Here is a 22,976-nt window from a genome sequence, read left to right on the forward strand (position 1 = left end):
TAAAGAAAGGAAGGAAAACAAAACTGTAATTTTTTTTCTTAAAAGACACTTCTCATTATGCATTCTCCAAATTAGCATGCTAACTGACCCAGGTACTCAAAGCCCTTCAGAACACAGGGTTTTATTTGTGTATTATCAGGCTCTCTTAGGATGCATTATAGAATTTTCATAAAAATAAGCTACCATCTCTTAAAAAGTATAGATTACTTTCTTGGGACTCTCACAACCATGTGATAGTAGATGCATACTTGCTTATACTCTCCCAAATAAGTAGGCAAACTTTGAATTAAAGGTCTTTCCCTGATAGTATATGGCTGAGGCTCCACAGACATAATACGTCATGGAAAACATCTGAACTGTTTAACATTTTATGTTCCCTAGGCAAAAAGACTGAGTGTTCCCAAAACAATCACATAGTGGGGCTTCATAAATAAAATTACATAACTGAACAGTGCTATTACTTAGAATTTTAAGACAGATGAATGAGAAAGTTATTTAAAATATGTAGTAAAATGAAAGAGAAAAGCATAAACTTTGATTTTAAAGAAGATAGTAGAAACTGAAGAACAGGGTCAGAAGATAAAAAGAGAAAAGATCTGGTTTCTCTTTTCACGAACATATAAGAAAGCAATATGGGAACCCGTTACATTATTAGAAGAAATCCTAGTTTTAAAAAAGGCATCTTAATAACCATCTTTTCCCCCAACACCATCTAACAAACCAGCAAAGTGCACATTAAACAATGACCCAGTCAAAATGTAGCATTAGAAAACCTCCACACCGGTTCTACCAAAAGAGGGCAGGACTTTAAGAATTATTCCCACACTCTCCAACAGCATTCTTCTGATCCATTTTTATTTAGTATTTTTAGTAGTTTTGATGTCATCATGACAATATAATAAGTACATGTCTAAATTAAAACTGATGACATTTAAGATTAGAACCACAGCTAAAAGAAGTGTGTGGTAAGTAAGTAGGACACGGACTGGTCTTTGATTTTTCTTGACAGCTGTGGTTTCGTGTCTCTTCTCTTCATTCACTCACTCACTCGCTCATTCATCAACCATTTATTACAACCCTTCTATATGCCAGGCATCAAGCATGCATTCTGTGATACAGATGAAAGAGTCAAATTCCACTCTCTGAGGGGTGGCTTCTAGGCCAGGAGGACACTGGTACAGCCTTACTTGTTAGAACATGTGTCATCGTTTTTGGTTATGAAAATAGGATTATCAAAAGGAATACTTTCATGGGTTATTTGGCCTTGTTATTCCCCTCCAGTGTGCTCTGATTATAAGATCTCTGTATATTTACAATAGTGTTTTTTGGTTTTTTTTTTTGTTTGTTTGTTTTTAAGCCTCTTGCTCAGGGACACCTGGGTTGCTCAGTGGGTTGAGCGTCTGACTCTTAATTTGGGTTCAGGTCCTGATCTCACGGTTTGTGAGAATGAGCCCCATGTCAGGCTCTGCACTGATTCTCTCTTCTCTCTGCCTCCCCACCAAGCCACCAAAGTAAATAAATAAATGTTAAACAAAAAAGCCTCTTCCTCAAACACAGAAATGTGCTCAGGCAACAGCTTCCTCATCTTGAGTTTTAAAATTTTTGTATTTTGTAGCAACTCTAATTTTTTTTGGTAGAAAACCAAGTTTTCTACAAAGTTCTCACTTTTTTTGCAATTTCATTTCAAATTTCATTTTTAAGGAAATTTGGTTTCAAGTATGTGCAGTAAACAACACAAATCCTGTAAAAAAAAAATCCATGACACCTGAAAACTTTGTTCCACTAGAATAAATTTATCATAGTTTAGGGGATATATGAACACTCTAGTTATTAAATCTGCTGTTTTTCAGAAAGAAATGATATATTGGTACCTGTCTTCTACTATCATACTTACTAAGAATGGAAACACACCTGAAACTTCTAAGTACAACTAAAATGTGCTGAATTGATGTGTGAAAGCTAAAAAGCATGGTAGACCAAACGAGAAAACATTCCTCATATTAATATCACATCCAAGCAGGGTTGAAAAAAATGAGACACAAAAGAAATAAAAATTAAAAAGAGATAAAAAAGAAAAAAGAAATATAACAAAAAACATTTGACTCCATAATTAAGGATGCCTATGTAAATGACAAATGACCCACACAAAAAGTACTATATGAGATTTAAAAAGAAATCAGTTCTTTAGAGAACTGTGATACAATCTTTAAGCAACTCAATTACAAGCATTGTGTTTTGTGGTAGCTGAAATGCTGTAAGATCATTCTGAGTGAATCCTGGTACTAAAGGATTTTTTTTAATGCCTTGTCAGGTTCCTACAAGATTTCTTACAACACTTTGCATGGAAGAAACAGGTCAGGTTTGTCACTTTCTCCAACAGGGAGGTGTTCAAAAGTTTAGAAAGTGTTAACAGCATAATCTTTCTATAAAGTTAATTATTCATTAGGAATACAGTTGAGAGAATGAATCACTTAGCAAAACAGTACTCCAAAATGAGCCTTCTTATTAGAAAATCTGGTACAAAATCTATTTTATATAGAATAAGAACACTATTTTACAGTCCAAACTAAAACAGAATAAATATGAGGAAGAATGATTATACACATTTTAAATTATATCTACCTAGCCATGCATATTTATATCTCATGTCTTCTCACAATTATGTATATACTATATAAATATATCATTCTTCCTTGTGATTATTCCTTTTGACTTGAAAATACTATTATATATATTCAATTCTTTTAATTTAGACTTTAAAATAATCGTTCTCTCCTACACAAATACACACATGATTGTAGTTATAGACTATGTACAGTATATATGAAGTCTCAAAATCCTAAAAAGCTTCTTTTTAATGTTTATTTTTGAGAGAAAGACAGTGAGTGGGGGAGGGACAGAGAGAGAGACAGAATGAGAGAGTGAGAGTGAGAGAGAGAGAGAGAGAGAGAGAGAGAGAGAGAATCTAAAGTAGGCTCCAGGCTCTGAGCTGTCAGCACAGAGCTCAACATGGGGCTTGAACTCATGAACTGGAGATTATGACCTGAGCTGAAGGTGGATGCTTAATCACATGAGCTACTCAGGTGTCCCTCAAAATCTTAAAAAGCTTTAATTCCTCCACATTTATTAAATAAAAGACAAACTAATAAACTATTTTACTATTAAAAACCATCTTCTTTCCAAAAATTTTAGTTAATACATTTCAAAGTTTTCCCTTTTCTGGTTAGCCCTTATTTGAACATTCAAATGCATATACTTCATATGGATACTTATTCTTCATTTTCCATTATCCCTGATCAAACAGGAAGTAACTTTAGTATGTTAACTACAATATACCTTACCTCAGTCTTCAAGGTTTCTGCCTTTTAAATTTCACCAAATTACCATTACATTCTAATGGTACCAATTAATTTTTGCTTCTCTAATCATTTGAATACAGACTTTTCCTCTGGACAGGCCTTTAGCGGAGTTTTCTCTTCTCAGATTATTAATTTCATTTTTAATACTCTTCTAGTGCTTTTTTCTTCTTTTTTAATTGAAAAAAGGACAACTAAGAAAAAAGTTACAAAGATATTCCTATCTACATCGAATACTGTACCATAATTGTATTCAATTTTACATCACCTAAATATACATACTTTCAAAAGGGTGTATATAGAACATTTTTCAAATTTCTATATTACATTCAAAGTACAATTTCAATAGCCTCATAATTTATAGAATAATTTCCCTAAAAGTTGAGGATTCAATTTTTTTGCTCTTATATCTAACGCTATAATGAATATTTTTGCTCCTATTGAAATGCAACTTTAGTATAAATCCCTAAGGAAAACTGCTACATAAAAGGAACACTATAAAGTCTCTTGCTATAAAGTGCCAAAATGTTTTTCAAAAAAGCAGTAATTCACAGTAATTCACAAATTTCCCTTATTGGTAAAAATCACTGCTATTTTTAATAGCACTGAATATCATATTTTAGAAAAACAGTTGTGATATTAATAATGTTTACCGATATAAAATGGCATATCAAATTTACACAAAGATACATTTATGATTATGAATAAGCAGAAATAGGTCTTTGTATTTTAGATACCATCTATCTTCCCTGTGAAAATTGTATCTTTTATCTTTTCTCAGTTCTTCTACTCAGGGGCTTAATTTTCTCACAAATCTGAATGATGTTTTCATACACTTTATTAGGAACATTTTATCATATCCAAAAACAGATTACTTTCTGTCTGAGGTACCTTTCCTTTGCATTTGTCATTTTCATCATATGGAAATTAGGTACTTGAGCCCACCACTTCCTTTATGTTTTTTTTTAACCTGAGAAAAGCTTTATCCCTCTTTGATCGCAAAAGAAATCACTTCATGTTAGCATTTCTATGAGTTTAAGATAGTTTTTTACACTTGGAATTTTCAGTGTTATAAAGTAAGAATTTTTTCAAAATTGCTACTTCATACTCTCTCCCTCTCTTTCTCTCTATATACACATACATAGTTAATAAGTCACCCCCACCCCGTGACCTGGTTTTAAGACCATACTTTATCACAGTGGATTCTTATCTATAGTAAGAACTTCTGAACATTCCAAGCTATTTCATTCATATCTCATTCTCTACACTAATAACATTCTATTTTTCCATATTGTTTTAATGTTTGGTAAAGCTAGGTTTTATTTATTTATTCTATCACTGATTTTTTTCTACCACAGTGCTGCTTGATATTCCCCAATGGTTTATTTTTCCATGTGCATTTTGACTAGTTAAAATAATAATCCTCAGGTTGTTTTTTCAGAAACTGCATTAAGTTGACATTAGTTTGGGAACAGCACCTTTTTAAAATTTTATTTTAGGGGTGCCAGGGTGGCTCAGTCAGTTCAGCGTCTGATTTTGGCTCAGGTCATGATCTCAGGGCTTGTGAGTTTGAGCCCCGTGTCGGGCTCTGTGCTGACAGCTCAGAGCCTGGAGCCTGCTTCTGATTCTGTGTCTCCCTCTCTCTCTGCTCCTCCCCTACTTGTTCTCTCTCTCAAAAACAAATAAAAACATTAAAAAAATAAAAAATAAAATAAAATAGTATTTTACCTTCTCCTTCAAGAAACATGGTATAGTCTGTATAAATTCATATTATAAACACACTGTTATTCTTTTTTTTTTTTTTTAAATGTTTTGAGACAAGAGTGTGTACATGTGGGGCAAGGGCAGAGAGAGAGAGAGGGACAGAAGATCTGATGCAGGCTCTGTGCTGATGTGGGGCTTGAACTCAGGAACTGTGAGATCATGACCTGAGCCAAAGCCGAAGTCAGACGCTTAACCAAAGAAGCCACCCGGATGCCCCAATACACTGCTATTCTTTAAGCAATGAGTAAGGCCTTAATTTGAACTTGATGTTTATTGGTACTTAACACTAGTTTTCACTAGTGGCCTTTTAAAAAGGTACAATGGGTATTTCCCATCAGGATTCAGAATTTCACAAATTATCTATTTCTGCAGGTAGATACTTCTTTAATACAGGATCTCTAAAGGAGATGGTAGAGGAAAGAATTATTTAAAAAATTTTTTTAACTTTTTCCTTTCTTCCTATCCATTCATCCCCTGCATCCATTTAGCCAATTACTGAATTCTTGAATCAGAGTTTAATTTAGAAAGAAATTTAGGGGCTCCTGGATGGCTCAGTTGGTTAAGCTGCCAACTCTTGGTTTTGGCTCAGGTCATGATCTCATGGTTCATGACTTCGAGCCCCACATCAGGCTCTACGCTGACAGTGTGGAGACTGCTTGCGATTCTGTCTCCCTCCCCTCTCTACCCCTCTCCCACTTGCTCTGTCTCTCTCAAAAATAAATACATAAACTTAAGAAAATTTTTAAAAATAAAAAAAATTAATTTTCAGCTACACCAGTGGGAGACTGGTCTTGGTATTTTATAGTCTCAAGAATTTGACTTTTTTTTCCAAAATAGAAATTAAATAAATAAGTTACAAACAAGTGAGAGGAAACACTGGCTGAGAAAGCAGTCTGGACAGATATAAAAATAATGCAGACTAACAGTGCTATTGTACCCTTTGTGTGAACGTCTTACTTACCCATCCCAGGCAGATCACAAGCAGCTGTGAGGCCCAAAGTGCATTCTTAGACCTTCTCTATTCTCAGTTATCTCACAACTCAAAGGAGTATGTGAAAAAGTTCAATACATGCTGCGGAGCTTAAATGGAATAAATGGTGCTTGCTTAATCTGCTTCCAAACTGATTAGCGACAAGCAACATGGAGAGGTCAGATGCTGAATTTATGAGGTTATAAGTTCTATTTTTACCTTCAAAACCAGAATTCAGAAGGTGCTCCCCCAGGTCACAACCAAACACCCTCTCTTTCAAGATCCCCCGCTGCTTCAGCTTCTGTTTTGTGGGACGAGACTTCATGAATGTGCGCAGGAAAGTGATGAGCTTCCCGTGCTTTTTGGACACTGAAAAATATTAAAGAGGAAATCCCTCAGTTGTGGCAAGTGGTTACATTTTTATTTGGTGTGAAAAAAAACAGCAGAGCTCTCAACAGGCTGACTGCAAAATCATCTATTACATGCACATTTTATATTCTGTAGGAAATTTTCAGTAGAAGTTTAGGCAACAGTTGCATTATAAATGGCATAATTTTACATCTTCTTCTCACCAACCTTTGATCTTACCTGATGCAATTGTCAATATATTTAAGTATTTAAATATATTTAAGTATTTACTTAATATATTTATTATAATATATTAATATATACATATATAAATACAATATATAAATATAACAATATATTTAAGTATTATAATCTGTGACCTATAAACCAAGCTTAGTAAACGAGCTATCTTCCCAATGCATATACCCAAGGATGCTACAGGATTATGGCTGGGACCCGAGTTTTACTCTGATATATTGCTTTGGAAATCTTTATAATAAGTAAGACCTTCAATGATGTAAACGTGGTTCGCATTTCTAGTCTATTTCTAAAATGTTTTACTTGATGGTTAGAATTTTTAATATATTTATAACCTGGAAAGTAAAACAAAAAGAAAGAATTCCTTCTTTCTAATTTTATAAAGAGGACAATGTCATGATATAGAACACACTTGTCAAACAGCTATATAAAACACATACATTAAAAAAACCCATGAACTCTTCTATTAACATCCATCTATAGTATACTAAATATATCACCTTAATTCCTTTTAGGTAAAGGTGGGAAATAAGTAGATTAATAAGCAGTAAAATATTTCCACTGATCAATATAGAAAGACAACAGCAATAAAACTGAAAGCAAACAAACAAATCCCCCAGAAAAATGACTTCTGAAAAGTACAGCCTACAGGAAAATCTACTCTAAAAGTCAACATACCACAACTACCATAAACTCAGAGATTAGCTGTGGAATAGAAGACTAATAAGCCACATGGCCTCAATCGGTTTGCAGATGGTTACTGGGAGTCTTACTGAATCTTACTATGTATAGATTCTTGAATGAACCCAAATCTTAAATCCCCTGAACTGATGAAGCCTCCTGTAGGAATTCTGTGCACAGACAGAATGTGTGGCCTGGGGACCACAAGATGGCCTTAGATGGGTTCCTACAGATTGAACCAGCCACTTGCCCTCCATGTGTTTCTGTTTTATAAGAAATATTTATTTCTATTTCCAAACATCATCTTTTCTATGAACTGCGCAAGGGTGATCAACCACACTGGTTTGCCCATAACCAAGAGGTTTCCTGGAACATGAGACTTTAAGTGTTAAAACGAGGAAATTCTAGGCAAACTGGAACAAGGTAGTCATCTTAGATTGTACACAGATTACACGGGGAATTTATTTTTTCGATATCAATTATTTGAAATTTACTTGGAATTGTGAGAAAAATTTTGATGCTATCTCTTCTGACATGTCCTAAAACTCTAGGTAAATTACAATCTCTCTTGTATCCTAGATTCCTTGCTGTAAATTAAATGATATGCTCTCTTACCTGCTAGTGAGACATTGATAGCACTCTTGGGTAACTTCAGAAGTATGTCGCACGTATCATAGCATTACTGTATTTAAAAAGTCACTGGACTTGTAGGAGCTCTATTCTCCCCTAGTTGTTAGCACAGAGTGTGCTACGAATCTTTGTTAAAGAGTGGCCTTCCAACGATTTCTATTCATTTTCAGACATTTTCTACATAAGCTTTAAAATAATTCTGACAAGATTTATCTAAAAATACAAATGAGTTTGGTTTGCGATAATTTAACATTGGATTTCTATATGTACTTTATGTATTTTTACACACTAACATTATAGTGATAAAATTCTACAATATTTTCACTATTACTACCCGGAAACTGGGTGTATCATCATTTTTATGAACCTCTTATTTCTCTCAGTAAAATTTTCTAATTTTCTTTATGAAAAGATACACTCCACATAAATCTCCGGTTAGAAATATTTTAAGACATTTTACATTTTTTTGCTGCTCTTGTAGAATAATACTTTTCTTCAATTATGGCTTTCACTGGTAATCACTGGTATATTAGAAAACAATTTCTTTTTAAAAAAAATTTTTTTTTCAACGTTTATTTATTTTTTTGGGACAGAGAGAGACAGAGCATGAATGGGGAAGGGGCAGAGAGAGAGGGAGACACAGAATTGGAAACAGGCTCCAGGCTCCGAGCCATCAGCCCAGAGCCTGACGCGGGGCTCGAACTCACGGACCGCGAGATCGTGACCTGGCTGAAGTCAGACGCTTAACCATCTGCGCCACCCAGGCGCCCCAGAAAACAATTTCTTTATGTATAGTTCAAATCTGATCATTTACCATACTCTCAACAATTAAAAAATTTTTTTAATGTTTATTTATTTTTGACAGAGAGACAGAGAGACAGAGAGAGAGAGAGAGAGAGAGAGAGACAGTGTGAGCAGGGGAGGGGCAGAGAGAAAGGGAGACACAGAATCTGAAGCAAGCTCCAGGTTCTGAGCTGTCAGCACAGAGCCTGACGCAGGGCTCGAACTCACAAACTGTGAGATCATGACCGGAGCCGAAGTCGGACGCTCAACCAACTGAGCCACCCAGGCGCCCCTCAACAATTTTAAGAGGAATGTAGTTGATCCTTTTGGATTTCATGGATATATCATTGCATCAAAGCAAATATGGTCATTCTATCCTTTTTCTGATAGAAATAAGTTTTTATTTCTGTTTCAGATTTTAATAATTGGCCAGAATTCCAAGATACAATGTTAACAGTGGGCATTCGTATTTTGGTAACAAATTTGATGAAAATGTCTGTTGAATATGACAACTGTATATGTATATGATGTATACGAGAGAGCATTCTTCTAGTCTCAGATCTCCAAGAATGTTTCCTAGGAATGGGAATTGAACTTTAAGTATAATTCATTCGGCAACAAATCTCTAAATGCCTACTATATCTTAGGAACTGTTCTGAGTCCTGAGATTACACTGGGGAACAACTCAGGTGAGCTCCCTGCTGTCACAAAGCTTACCGAGAGAAGAAAGACAATGGAACAATTAAATACAAACACCAACATAGCGAGCATTTATTTTATATTAGTAAGAGCTAGCAATTGCACAAGTGTTTATATTTACTAACCATTCACTTCTCATAGAGCCCTGTAAGGAAAATACTACTACTATTCCCATTTTCAGATGAAGAAACTAAGACACAGAGTGCTAAGTAACAGGTCTAAGGTCATATAACCAGGATTCAAATCACAGGATTCAGGTGGCCTGGCTCAAAACCCAAGCTCTAAGCCACTGTGTGGTACTGCCTAAATTAAGATAACCAGGTAATTTCAGACTGCTTTTAACTGCCCATAAGGAAATGGAGTCAAGTGACAATGTCAAGAGAAAAGAAAAGTACACTGGATAGGGTGGCCAGGGAAGGTGTGAAGACGTCACATCTGATCTGTAAGGCGCTGGGTGTAGAGGGCAAGGAAGACAATATGGTCTGAAATGAGGAAGAAGAGGTATGCAAAGGCGAGGTACTAGAGGCCACGTTACCAAGTTTGGAATGTACGCAACGAGAACACACTAAACAGCTTAAACACTTTAGGAAAGTTACATTAAAAATAACCCAATATGTGTATTAGGGACACAAATGTGCATTAATAGGGAATTGGTTGAATTATGATACATCTGCACAGAGAATTACTGCTTTTTTTTTAAAGGAGATACAACCTCACACCTGTCAGAATGGCTAAAATTAACAACTCAGGAAACAACAGGTGTTGGTGAGAATGCAGAGAAAGGGAACCTCTTTACGATGCTGGTGGGAATGCAAACTGGTGCAGCCACCCTGGAAAACAGCATGGAAGTTCCTCAAAAAATTAAAAATAGAACTACCCTATCTATGACCCCGCAATTCCACTACTAGGTATTTATTCAAAGGATACAAAAATGCTGATCAGAAGGTATGTTAGAAAACATAAACCCCAATGTTTATAACAGCACTATCAACAATAGCTAAATTATGGAAAGAGCCCAAATGTCCATCAGCAGATGAATGGATAAAGAAGATGTGGTATATATATACAATGGAGTATTACTCACCGATCCAAAAGAATGAAATCTTGCCATTTGCAACAATGTGGATGGAAGTAGAATGTATTATGGTAAGTGAAATAAGTCAGAGAAAGACAAATATTCACTCATATGTGGAATTTAAGAAACACAACCGATGAAACAGGGCAAGGGAAGAAAAGATAAAAACAGAGGAGGCAAACCGTAAGAGACCTTAAATACAGAGAACAAACTGAGGGTTGCTGGAGGAGTGTTGGGGTTGGGTATGGGTTAAATGGTTGGTGGGCATTAAGGAGGGCACTGGTTGTGACGACCACTGGATGTTATATGTAAGTGATGAATCACTGGGTTCTACTCCTGAAACCAAAACTACACCACATGTTAACTAACTTGAATTTAAATAAAAAATAAAAAAATAAATAAAGGAGGCTCTCTACCTACACTATGGCGTAATCTCCAGGATACATTCTGTCAAAAAGGAACATAGAGAATAGTATATTTTGTATAAGAATGGATGGGGAATACATATATCACACATACATAAATTCACACAAATACATGTATGTGTGTACCTAAGGGTTTATTTTTGCAAAGAGGAACACTTTAACGATAAACCAGAAATTAATAAAAATGGGTAAAGAAAATAGGTGGGAAGAGAAAGCAAAGCTGCTCTGAATTTACCTTTTCATATAGTTTGATTTGATTTTATTTTTTTTTAATGTTTTTATTTATCTTTGAGAGAGAAAGACAGAGCATGAGCAGGGGAGGGGCAGAGAGAGAGGGAGACACAGAATCCAAAGCAGACTCCAGGCTCTGAGCTGTCAGCACAAAGCCCGATGTGGGGCTCGAACTCACGGACTGTGAGATCATGACCTGAGCTGAAGTTGGACGTTCAACCGACTGAGCCACCCAGGTGCCCCATAAACATAGTTTGATTTTAAAATTATGTTAACAATCTTTCTACATGTTCAAAAATAAAATTTAGAACATTAAAAAAGCAAATCCTAATTTTGGAAATAGCCTGAAACAATGTATCTCATACATCAAATTGGGAACACTGTCAACAGAGAGAAATTATTTTAAATGACCTGTAAATAGTAAACTGACCATGCTTACTTAGTGGGATATATTCTAGTAACAAAAAAAACCGTACAAAGTAATTTAATCTCATTCAACTGTTTTACTATTGGTAGTAATATCAGTAGTATAATTCGTAAACAATTTTATACATATTGTGGGACAAAACAAATAAATATGTTAATGTTGTTAGGACCCAAGATTTTCGGTGTGAGAGAAAGGAGATACAATAATAAAATCAAAGTCGTCAAGGAAAAACCCCAGTAATGTTAACTTGAGTTGGAAATCTGAACATGAACTTAAAATATACACATATTTCCCCTAAGCTCTAGCCACTGAAAGGGTTAAGAAACAATGACACTCCTCTTGCAGTGAACGCCTTTGGTCTCAGGTGTGGGTTTCTAAATGTCATTCCTTAATCAAATAAACCAAGACTCCCTGGAGAAATGGTTGTTTGCAGGTTGACAGCAGGGAAAGCACAAGGTGAGAGGGTAAAATTCTGTCGTGGCCAAAAGCAAGGGAAACAACCACACCCGGCAGGAGCAGTGCCAAAAAGACAGGTGAACATGCTGCCACTGGCCAGCTCTGGGACACAATGAAGACTCGCATATCACAACGAATGACTATGACTTAGTGTAAAACACCAAACAAATAAAAATTCATGTGTCCACAATAACACTCCCCAGAAGAAAGGAAGGAAGAGAATGACAATTTGCAGCACAAATGGAGCTAGAACATTTAAAAAACTGCATGAATAGTTTGCCACCCTGCACTGGCTAGTGGCAAACTAGTAGAGAAAGGAACGTATTTACTTCTTTCGCATCAATTAGCAACAGCCTATCTAGAATGACTAGAATTACTTCTATGTTAACCAGGAAATGCACACGTTCACAATTCAGTGATAGCTATACGGAAATAAGTTATAATCATGATCCTCCAACCAAATTCTCATACACAGTAAAATTACACTAGTCAGAGGGCAGCCGATGTAGAACTGGACTTTCCAGGACACTAGATAGCTCTGACTCTGCTTTTGGTGTGCTAAGTTTGGCTCGTGAACAAGGAAACTTGGCCATCTCTTCCTGCTAGGGTAAAGACTGTTTGTGTGTATTTTTCCTAAATAGTGACATAAGCCTCAATTAAAGTAAGGGTTGCAACAGGACACAAAATTAAGAGGAGAGTGTCTTTAGCAACTCCACTCCCATGTGGCACTTGAGGGTTCTGGGAAACTGTGCCGGCATACGTACAACCTGGCTTCTACGATGCGTGGCCAGCCCCCTTGCTTCTGTTACCTTTCCAAAACACATTAAAATAAATTGGCAACTTTAAATCTAAATTTGTAACGGGTCTGGAGGGGTCAGTGTGGTCTCCACCTACCAATCTGTAGTCCAACCTGAGACACCGAAATAACCAGTGTTCATAATGATGACTAGACATAGAGTCTAAAATGACTTCTCAGTCTTCAACGTAAGATTAAACTATGTCTATGTAGTTTCAGTGTTGCTGCTATTGTTAATCTAACTGGCATTCTAGTATATGTGCTGCCGAAGTGAGCACAATCTAATTGGCATTCTAATCCACCACGGTAGAGGCAGTTGGGTAAAGGGCTCTGGCATCCATAATTAAATAATCGGTTGTCCATCAAGATAGATAAATTTCATTACATAGGAAATTTAAACTAATAAAAATACTCAATTTAGTTATACTCAAATTTGAAGACTTCACAACACTTCCAGACATAAATGTCTCTTCATTAATTTGTTCTTTGTATTTTTCATTCCATTTCTTAGACAAAAAAATGACCAGAAAAAGCTTACTATGGACACTGACACTGTCCCCGACCCATTGTTTTATAACAAACCAGGAAACTAAGTCAGCAAATCTATGTTTTGAGGAACAGGAGTATGGAATACTGTGAGTTACATCATAAGATTTCTTTTTTTTTTAATTTTATTTTTTATTTTTAAAAATTTACATCCACATTAGTTAGCAGGGCACCTGGGTGGCTCAGTCAGTTAAGCATCCGACTTCGGCTCAGGTCATGATCTCGAAATTCGTGAGTTCAAGCCCCACATCGGGCTCTCTGATGACAGCTTTGAGCCCGGATAGAGCCTGCTTCAGAGTCTGTGTCTCCCTCTCTCTCTATCCCTCACCCACTACACTCTGTCTCTCTCTCTCTCTCAAAAATAAATACACATTAAAAAATAAAAAAAAAAAACAAATTAGCATATAATGCAACAATGATTTCAGGAGTAGATTCCTTAGTGCCCCTTACCCATTTAGCCCATCCCCCCTCCCACCATCACAAGATTTCTACTGAGGAAGGCAGAGTGGGTTTAGGTTTAGACACATTTCAACAAAGGAACATTGGAGGTAGTCGTAAGGGTGACAGGGTTAAGGTTCACCAAACATGCTGAATTAGAGAAACGAAAATGATAACAATGGCGTTTCCACAGATAAAATACGTCAAAAGTAAAACACATACAATATTTAGACAAAAGCAAATCATACCATTTTATATCCGAATTCCCTATTCCAGAGTTAAAATGCAGCATGCGCCACAATGCTAACTTCTTCCTCGTTACTTACACATGGTAGATTTTACATCTGCAGTCTTTTTTCAAACCTGAGACAAACCCAACCAGACCAGTCTTTCCAGTAGTTAAAAGCTTCAGCACTATGACACACAACTCAGCATCTCCAAGGTAAATCTTTACGATGTCGATAACCAGTTTACAGGGCACACTAAAAACAGACGGTTCCGTAAGCCACAGTGAACCCTGACACAGAGACATGGGGCACTGGGTGTTACCAATTACACAAGTGTAATATTTCTCTAGCAAAACTGAAGAATTCTTACTTTCTCAACACTCAAACTAGAGTTCTCTAAATTGTGTCTCAGAAATCTTACAGATTGATTTTAGACAGGTTGAGGCTTTGGATTAATTTCTCAGGAAATTAAAAGATGACTTTGCACCAGATAATGGCCTCAGCATTACATTTACCTGATTATATGCACTGAGCTCTAAGATCTGTGATAAATTCATAGTCAAGGAGACAAGTGAAAGGGTAGAAGTGGGATGCATAATACCTGAGGAGACTACCATTACTGAACCTAATAGAATAGGAGTATGACGTTTAACATGTCCAATGGATTTTCATGACTGTACCTAATATCCTTCTTTTGCTCAAAGTTTTCAAACGTATTAGATGCTATTTGGTGGAAATTTAACAGAGGGGAACAGAAATGTAGGCAACTGGACTATATGGATATTTAAGGATCTCGTAACTTCCCAGAATCCAAGCCTCCGTTACAGACTTTGAAATATTTTATGCTAAATAAATATGAAAACATTTAAGTTGAAAAAATGAAATTCCATAAACTTGCTTTTATTTAAGGCTAAACAATAGATCTATTTGTACCAATAAACATGAAGAAAGATTTTCCTCTAAGCAGTGTCAAATGGACTTTCTTACCTTGTTATTATATACATAGACTAATAAGTTTTAAGAACTGCTCTTCAAGAGTATCTTAAAAATGAATTTTAAGAAAAAACTGTTGAGAGAAATAAAGTCTACCATATTATGCTTGTTTTTAATCTCACTATTATTTAAAAGCCTACTGGTCTAAAACTTGCTTAGACAGTTTTCAGGGCAAATTGATTGGAAAACAGGAGCAGAAAACTAGGTCTGGGGTAAGGATGGTCCTGGGTAATCAAGAGCTATGGAACTATTAGAAGTATTAGAGTCCCGTGTAGGTGTGTTTATTTTTTAAAAATGGGGTGTGTGGGTGGTTCAGTCAGTTGAACGTCCAACTTCGGCTCAGGTCTTGTGGTTTGCAAGTTCAAGCCCTGCATCGGGCTCTGAGCTGACAGCTCAGGGCCTGGAGTCTGCTTTGGATTCTGTGTCTCCCTCTCTCTCTGCCCCTCCCCTTGCTCGTGCTGTCTCTCTGTCTCTCTCTGTCTCTCTCTCTCTCAAAAATAAGTAAACATTAAAAAAACTTTTAAATACTTTGATTATACAGAAAAGTTTAAGAGAATATGACAATATCAATGTACACATCATCTAGCTTTTTCACGCTGTTGACATTTAGCCGTATTATTTCCTCAGATTTTCCCTTTTTTTTAATTAAAAAAAAATTAAGTGATACAGACATAGTTGAACCCACGTAACTCCTCCAATCCTGTTTTTTGTACAGAGAGAACTTTTATCCTGAATTTAATATTATCATTACCATACATGTTTTTATACTTGACACATGTATGTAACCATAAAGAATATATAGTACCATTTTAAATGTTTTTAAAATCTGCAGAAATGAAATCATACTATGTTAAACCTTCTGCAAAATCATGTATTCTCAGAATATATAATTGTGATTCCGTATATTCATTTTAACTACATTATAGTATTCCCTTGTAAGTATATACCACCACCTAGACTTCTATTCTCCTACTATCATTGTGAGATTTCCCCAATTATTGTTATTACAACCAATATTGCACTGAGCAATCTGCTAAGTGTCTCCCTGGGCACCTGTGAGACAACTTCTCTGAAACTCATGTTTAGGCATGGGATTGTTGGATTGTGGAGTGTGTTATTTTTCAATCACATTTCAACTTTGCTAAAATATTCTCTAAAATGATTTACCAACATAGGATGTATTTTGGTGTTTCCATTCTTCATTCCTTTGTCTTAGTTCTTTCAGACTTCTTCATTTTTGCCAAACTGAAATTTTATTCCACTTCAATATGTATTTCTGTGCATGATTTCATATGTTTCTTGGCCATTCAGTTTTCTTCTTTAGTGAGAGAACTGTTCATACCCTTTACCCATTTTAATGTTTGGTTATCTTCTTACTGATAAGCAAGAATTCTTTAAATAATCTGGAGACAAATCCTTTGTTAATTATTCATGTTACAAACATCTTCTCCCAGTACAAATTTTAAAATGTCTTTAAGTATGGTTTCCATGCTTTAAGATATCTTTCCAGCAAGGAAACACTTAAGGTCAGAAACATATTGTAGTATTTCCTATAAACCTTTTTTCCTAAAACTTTTTCACTTTCTTGTTTTATTTTATTTTAGACACAGAGAGAGGGAGAGAGAGAGGGAGGGAGAGGGGGAGAGAGAGAGAGAGAGAAAGAGAAGGAGAAGGGCAGAGGGAGAGAAAGAATCTTAAGCAGACTCCGCGCTCAGTGTGGAGCCCAATGTGGGGCTCAATGCCACATCCCGAGGGTCATGACCTGAGCCAAAACCAAGAGTCTGAAGCTCAACCAATTGAACCACCCAGGCACCCCTGCTTTTTTTTGTTTTCTTTTGTTTTTTAACTATTTTGTATGGCTGGAATGAGGTTGAGATATAATCATATTACTTTTTTCCTTATGCATAACCAATGGTATTTCATCACCTTTTATTGAGTAATCATTTCTCTACTAACTTTTGATTCGTTTTCTTTTAATGTTTATTTATTTTTGAGAGAGAGAGAGTGCAAACAGGGGAAGGACAGAGAGAGAAGAGGACAGAGGATCTGAAGCAGGCTATGCGCTGACAGCAGAGAGTCCAATGAGGGGCTCGAACTCACGAACCATGAGATCATGGCCTGAGCTGAAGTCGGATACTTAACTGAATGAGCCACCCAGGTGCCCCTAATACTGATTCTTATGTGAAAATGCGTATAGTGTGTGAGGGGTCTCTTCCTCAGTTCTCTTAATTCTGTCAGTCTCTTCTCTCCATTAATACCTTACTTTCTTAAGTTCTAGCACTTTATAAGTCTTAATATCTAGAAAGATGAGTCCCTTCTATTTACTCTTCAAAACTGCCTTTATATTTTTAGCCCTTTACTCTTTTAGAATTTTAGAATCAGCTTGTCAAATTAAAGGAGGAAAAAATTGGGGGGAATCTGACTAAAGCTGTACTGAATTATAGATTGTTTTCAACGAGAATGGATTTATGATACTGAGCCTTCCTGTACACAAACAGAAAATCTCTGCTCTTAAGATTCTTTATGTCCTTCAGTAAATTTTTCTAACTCTTCCCCATAAAGGTCTTATGTATTTTTTTTTGTTATAGCTGTTCTTAGGAACTTTATGGTTTTTACTGCTACTGTAAATGGTACTATTTTCTAAACTACATTTTCTAATTGTTACTGGTGCATAAAAACTCAATTAGCATGCTGTGATGAACTGTTTCCTTCCAACTATGCCCCTACAACTTCTAGCTGTATGTTTGTGGACAAAGTGTGTAACTCTCAGTCCTTCATTTTCATCATCTACGAAACAGTTAAAAACAGTAACTACCTAATGGGATTGTGACGTTGTGAGGATTAAACAAGAGTATAAGGCACTTAGTGCTAGACAGAAAAAATTAATGTTGAGTGCTATTTCCCTGAATAATTTTTGTTCAGCAACCTTGCTCAATTCTCTTCTAATAATTTGACTGTAGACTCTTCTGGATTTGTAGACAATTAACAACAAAGATCTGCTGATTTGCTTTTCTTCCTTTCCAATCTTTTAACTTCTTCTTGTCTAATATCACTGACCCTCTAAAGAACAATTATCTTGTTCTTGACTTTAAATAGATTGTTTCTTAAGTCTCACCATTAAGAATAAAATTTTCATGGGGTATTTTGGATGGAATCTTTAAATATATTAAAGAAATTCCCTACTTTAATTGCTAAGATAAAAAAAAAATGAACAAGTGTTGACCTTTATCACATGATTACTTTGCATCTATTAAGAGATTAGTTTCTCTTAATTTTTAAGTTTTGAATGTGGCAAACTAAATTTATACCCACTTTTATACTTATGTAAGTTCCCTTTACTCCCACTTCCCTTGTATCTTTGTAAGGATAGAAATGGATACAGGAGACTAAAGAAGGAAATGGAAGGAAATGGTAATTAAAAAAAAAAAAGTCTTAAGCCAAAGTTCCATCTCAGGAACTCTAATAAACAAGGGAGTACTGTAAACATATTAGAAGTGACTTTCATTATAGGAACACAAGCAAAATAATTCTATAGGGTACAAGTATAGACAAAGAATTCTAAAAACAAAAACTAATAGGTTGCCGACGCATTTTTAGCGAGAAACTATATGACATAGATTTACATTTGCAGTCTTAAGTAAAGAGCTGAAGTGAACTGTGTTACTTAGTATTTTCAAATTTATTAATGGGGATATTGACAAGAGATATAAAAATTAACTTATTTTTAGCATGCACTGTCATATGTCCTGAAAGGATCTTTGGGCAACCAACAAACATAGCTTTGGAATCATTTAGTAAATAATCATGCCAGGGGAAAATGTAATATAATTCTTCTTTAGTTTATAGCTTTGAGTGTCAATTAAATTGGTTCAAACTAACCAACAAAGCTTTTATTTGACATTAAGTGAACTCAGAAATTGAGCTGTGATTCACTAGAATAATAATTCTACAAACCTTTTAAAGAAAAATTTCTGGATAGTTGAGCAAGATTCTAACACGTGACTCAAATATAAATTAAGCAGACTGAACCAAAAACACATTTTTCCAATACTACAGAACCTTTGGAACTTTCCCTTTTGCAAAAAAAAAAAAAAAAACAAAAAAACTTCAACATAAATAAAGCTTTTAGGATGAATAATGATATAAAGTTCTTTAAGTCAATAACTGAAAATACACATAAATAATTTTGATGTTGTGGTTTTTTTGATCTTATAAAAAAAACACCCTCCAAATCAGAGTAAAGAAGTTTCTTGCACACCAAACTTATAGTAAGTTTTTACTTTCTGGAATAAGGACATGTCCAAGAAGTTAAGTCTCTGACTCTATTTTTATCTCTGAAAATCTTCTGGTCTAGCTTGTATTAGTTCTCCCTCAACCTAGCTCTACCCATGGCCTGGTTCCAACTCCTATGATGAAAAAGATAAATTTAGTCCTAAACCAGATATCCAACAAAAACTGAGGGAAAAGTCTAGAAATGGTAATAGCCATGAAATAGTAATATCATGACAATAACTACAGTATAGCTAATATTTATTGAGTGCTTACTATGTGCCAGTGCTTTCCATGTGTTAACCAACTAAAACTCAGTTTGTGTTAGCATCACACTCTAAATGAATTAAACTCAAAATATAAACCAGTATCTGATCACTAGAATCTTCTTCTCAAAAGTTTATGTCACAAAAACAGGTATATTAAGTAAAATCTAATTCATCTCCCATTACATTCAATGTGATGACTTTTAAATGTAATAAAGGTTATAAGAATAATAATACCTTCATGCTTTTCCTTTCTTCAATGTATACAGCTCTAATTATCAAAATGACCTATGACTCATATTCCTTTTCTCCAGTTTATTTCATGCTATCCTATAATATCTAAATATGTGGTAAAAATATTCAATAGGCATAAAATTTTAGCGACTCTATTTGAAGATTTACAAATACATGAACTATTGGACTAGTAATTGAATGTTTTTATGCCTTTCCAATAATAAAACAAATAGTCCAATGAAGGTCATCCATTCAATCAAGCCTATTATTGGCCAGGCATGAGCAGGTGAAAATGAACTGGATGGACTGAGCATATGCAGATACAGTGTTAGTCCTGATTCTGCCAATAACTTGCTCTCAGATTTTAGATGACATAAATAACCATGTCTAGATGTCAGTTTAATAACATGAAAAATGAGAAGTTTAACCAATTTACAAATTTGAAATTTCAGTGAAAATACCTGCGAAATCATGAAATACTCTGACAAAATATAACGTTAGAACAGCATGGGAAGCTCCGAAGTCCGTGGAAAACATCTTTGCTGTAGGAAAATTTATCAGAAGGAAAAAAAGACATCATTTAAAACTTCACTGAAGACCTAGTAAGAAAATAAATTAGGCTTTGTAAATCATCTTGGAAAAGGCTGGTATAAAAATTTAGGATAGAAAGATCACTGTTAAATGTTACTGGTTTTATGCATACTAAATCAGGGTTATTAGCACTTTTTAAGTAAAATTAATTTTAATTAAATCATTGGATTTATTTTTCTCCATGAAAACCTAAAATAGTAGTTAGTAATTATACTGGCTTTAATGTGAAAGGCATTCACAGCTGTTGATTATATCATATGATACACTGCTGCTATTTCTTTGCTAGCAAATCCTTGGTAAATGGTACGATGGCCATTTATAATATTATTTTTACAAGGAAATGGTATATACTTTATAAAGATTGATTTTTGAATTAGGTTTCATGAATTTACTGCAGTAATACAATTATGCATCAAGTTCTGGAAATAGTTATATAAGCATGTTGTATAAATTAGTTATATAAGAACTCCTTACTACTATTTTAAGTAATAGAAAAAAGGGAAATATTATGTATAGGCTCTGAACTTCTGAAAATTTATATTCTATCAGATTTATACTCAGGATGCAAAATTCTCACTGTCTCCTTAGGAAGTACTTCTAATTTTTAAAGCAGGAATACAGCAGTTTTAGCCTTGAATTTCATGCCTCTCCCTCTCCACCCACCACCAAAACAGATGCCCAAGAAAACCTTTAGATAAATATGAGTATTAAATCTTAATAAGCTGTTGAAGTTGTTGTGGGTCAAGAAAGTACAGAATCATTTTTGATTAATAAATCATAAACAATTTTGGAAGTTAAGAGAAAAAAACACAGTTCTCTAACTGATGCGTGTAACAGCTGCAAGGGACTACCACAGAGAAAACATATGAGACCAGCTCAGGGATGAGGCTCTGGAATGTGGACGACCGTAACAGTTTTGATATCTGTACATTCCAACCTCAAAGGGAGGAAACCAGGTATTCAAGAAATGCTATGTACAATGCTAACATAAAAATAGCATTGACAGTGAGGGCTCTTGACTGAAAAACTGGAAAGCTACTAACAGTTACATAAGTCAAGAATGCTTCCATTTACTTATGAGAGAGAGGAGCAAGCATTTCAAAAGGCATTACCCTCTGGAATGCAAAGAGATGACACTAAGGCATCTAGAAGATAAATCTACAGTAAATTTTAGAGAAGAATCTTTCAGACACAGAAGAGATAAGAGCAATGCACTTGGAAAAAGAGAAGCAGAAAACAGGCAACGAATGGCTTCTTCAGAATATCCAGCACAACCCTTATGTGCAATGGCATGCCTATGCTTAACAAAAATATTTGGGTATTTGAATAAAAATGTTTCTCTTTTCCAGAGTTGAGAATGAAACCAAAGCAACAGCATGCTGCCGCCCTTCCTCGAGGAGCACACACACAGTTATAAGTTAGAAAGGGCACGGTAGTAGCTCTTTAAAAGTCACAGTTCCCTTGGGAAAATAGTCATCAGGTTACGATAAGGCACTCTCATTATTTACATTATACATTTACTTTTCCAGGAGCTATACATTTCAGAAATATCAGAGGAGGCTCAAATTTAGCCTATGTGATTTTAGGGTGACATAAATAAGCTATACATGCTTCTTGCTAAAATTGATACTGGTTATTTTAAAATTTAAACTACAAATTAAAACAAATGTGATTAGCTTTGTTCCCCAACTCTGTACAAAAAAGAAGCAAAAAAAAATTTTTTAACTTGGTGACTTTACCACCTCAGTTATTATATAAAAGACTCTGACTAATTGCATTTCTAAATACAGAACAAAATGATTTGCATTTTAGCAGAGAAGAGGAGGAAGAAACATGGGGTGGATATAAATCCCTGACACTAAAGGATTCTAACACAGGAATGACATGTTATATACAGATTAGAGAAGTGTCTCTAATAAGGATTTTAAAATAATCCAAAGGAACTGCTACTATTTGACATGAAGCTTAAAAATGAGTACAATTTCAGGAAGACATTTATTTGTATACTCTCTCTTAGAAAAATTAAAATATAATAACTACATATTCTTAGGGATTCAATAACATCAAAGGTAGGAGGGCTATCATAAAAACTACATGAAGTTCTAGAAACCTGAAAATTTAGAACCTTAACAGTGTGAAAATTGTTTTCTTGAAATTAAATTTTTATTAGATTAAAAACAGATTAAATGTAGATTGAAGTATCATCATATTCACTTTGATGTCATATAATCCTCTGCGCTTTATTAAGCCATGAAGTTTGCTGTTGAACACTGATGTGATCATAGGTCGTTTTTTGTTTGTTTTTGTGGGTTGGGTTTTTTTTTTTTTTTCCTTTTTGCAGGAGCCAGAGGGGGAAGGTTCTATATTTGGAAAGCACAGAACTGATAATGAGGACGCTTTATTTAAAGACAAAAGTCTTAAAAGCCTGCCCTACAAAAAAACCCTGACCATTAGCATGGAGAATAAGACATAGATTTTGGAATCAGACAGACCTGAGGGTTTGAGCCCCCTCT

The 22,976-nt window shown here is 35.0% G+C and overlaps 1 protein-coding gene across 5 annotated transcripts in view; it reads right to left on the reverse strand.

Annotated features, from left to right (window-relative positions):
* Positions 1-22,976, reverse strand: part of ARHGAP32 (Rho GTPase activating protein 32) — a 302,758-nt gene that overhangs the window by 37,390 nt on the left and 242,392 nt on the right. For all 5 annotated transcript variants that reach the window (XM_043579809.1, XM_043579808.1, XM_043579812.1 and 2 more), the window contains one exon: positions 6,310-6,459. In XM_043579809.1, coding sequence (XP_043435744.1) covers positions 6,310-6,459 — 150 coding nt within the window. The remainder of the gene's footprint in view (positions 1-6,309; positions 6,460-22,976) is intronic.

This window comes from Prionailurus bengalensis, chromosome D1 (assembly GCF_016509475.1).
Source record: "Prionailurus bengalensis isolate Pbe53 chromosome D1, Fcat_Pben_1.1_paternal_pri, whole genome shotgun sequence".
NCBI lineage: Eukaryota > Metazoa > Chordata > Mammalia > Carnivora > Felidae > Prionailurus > Prionailurus bengalensis.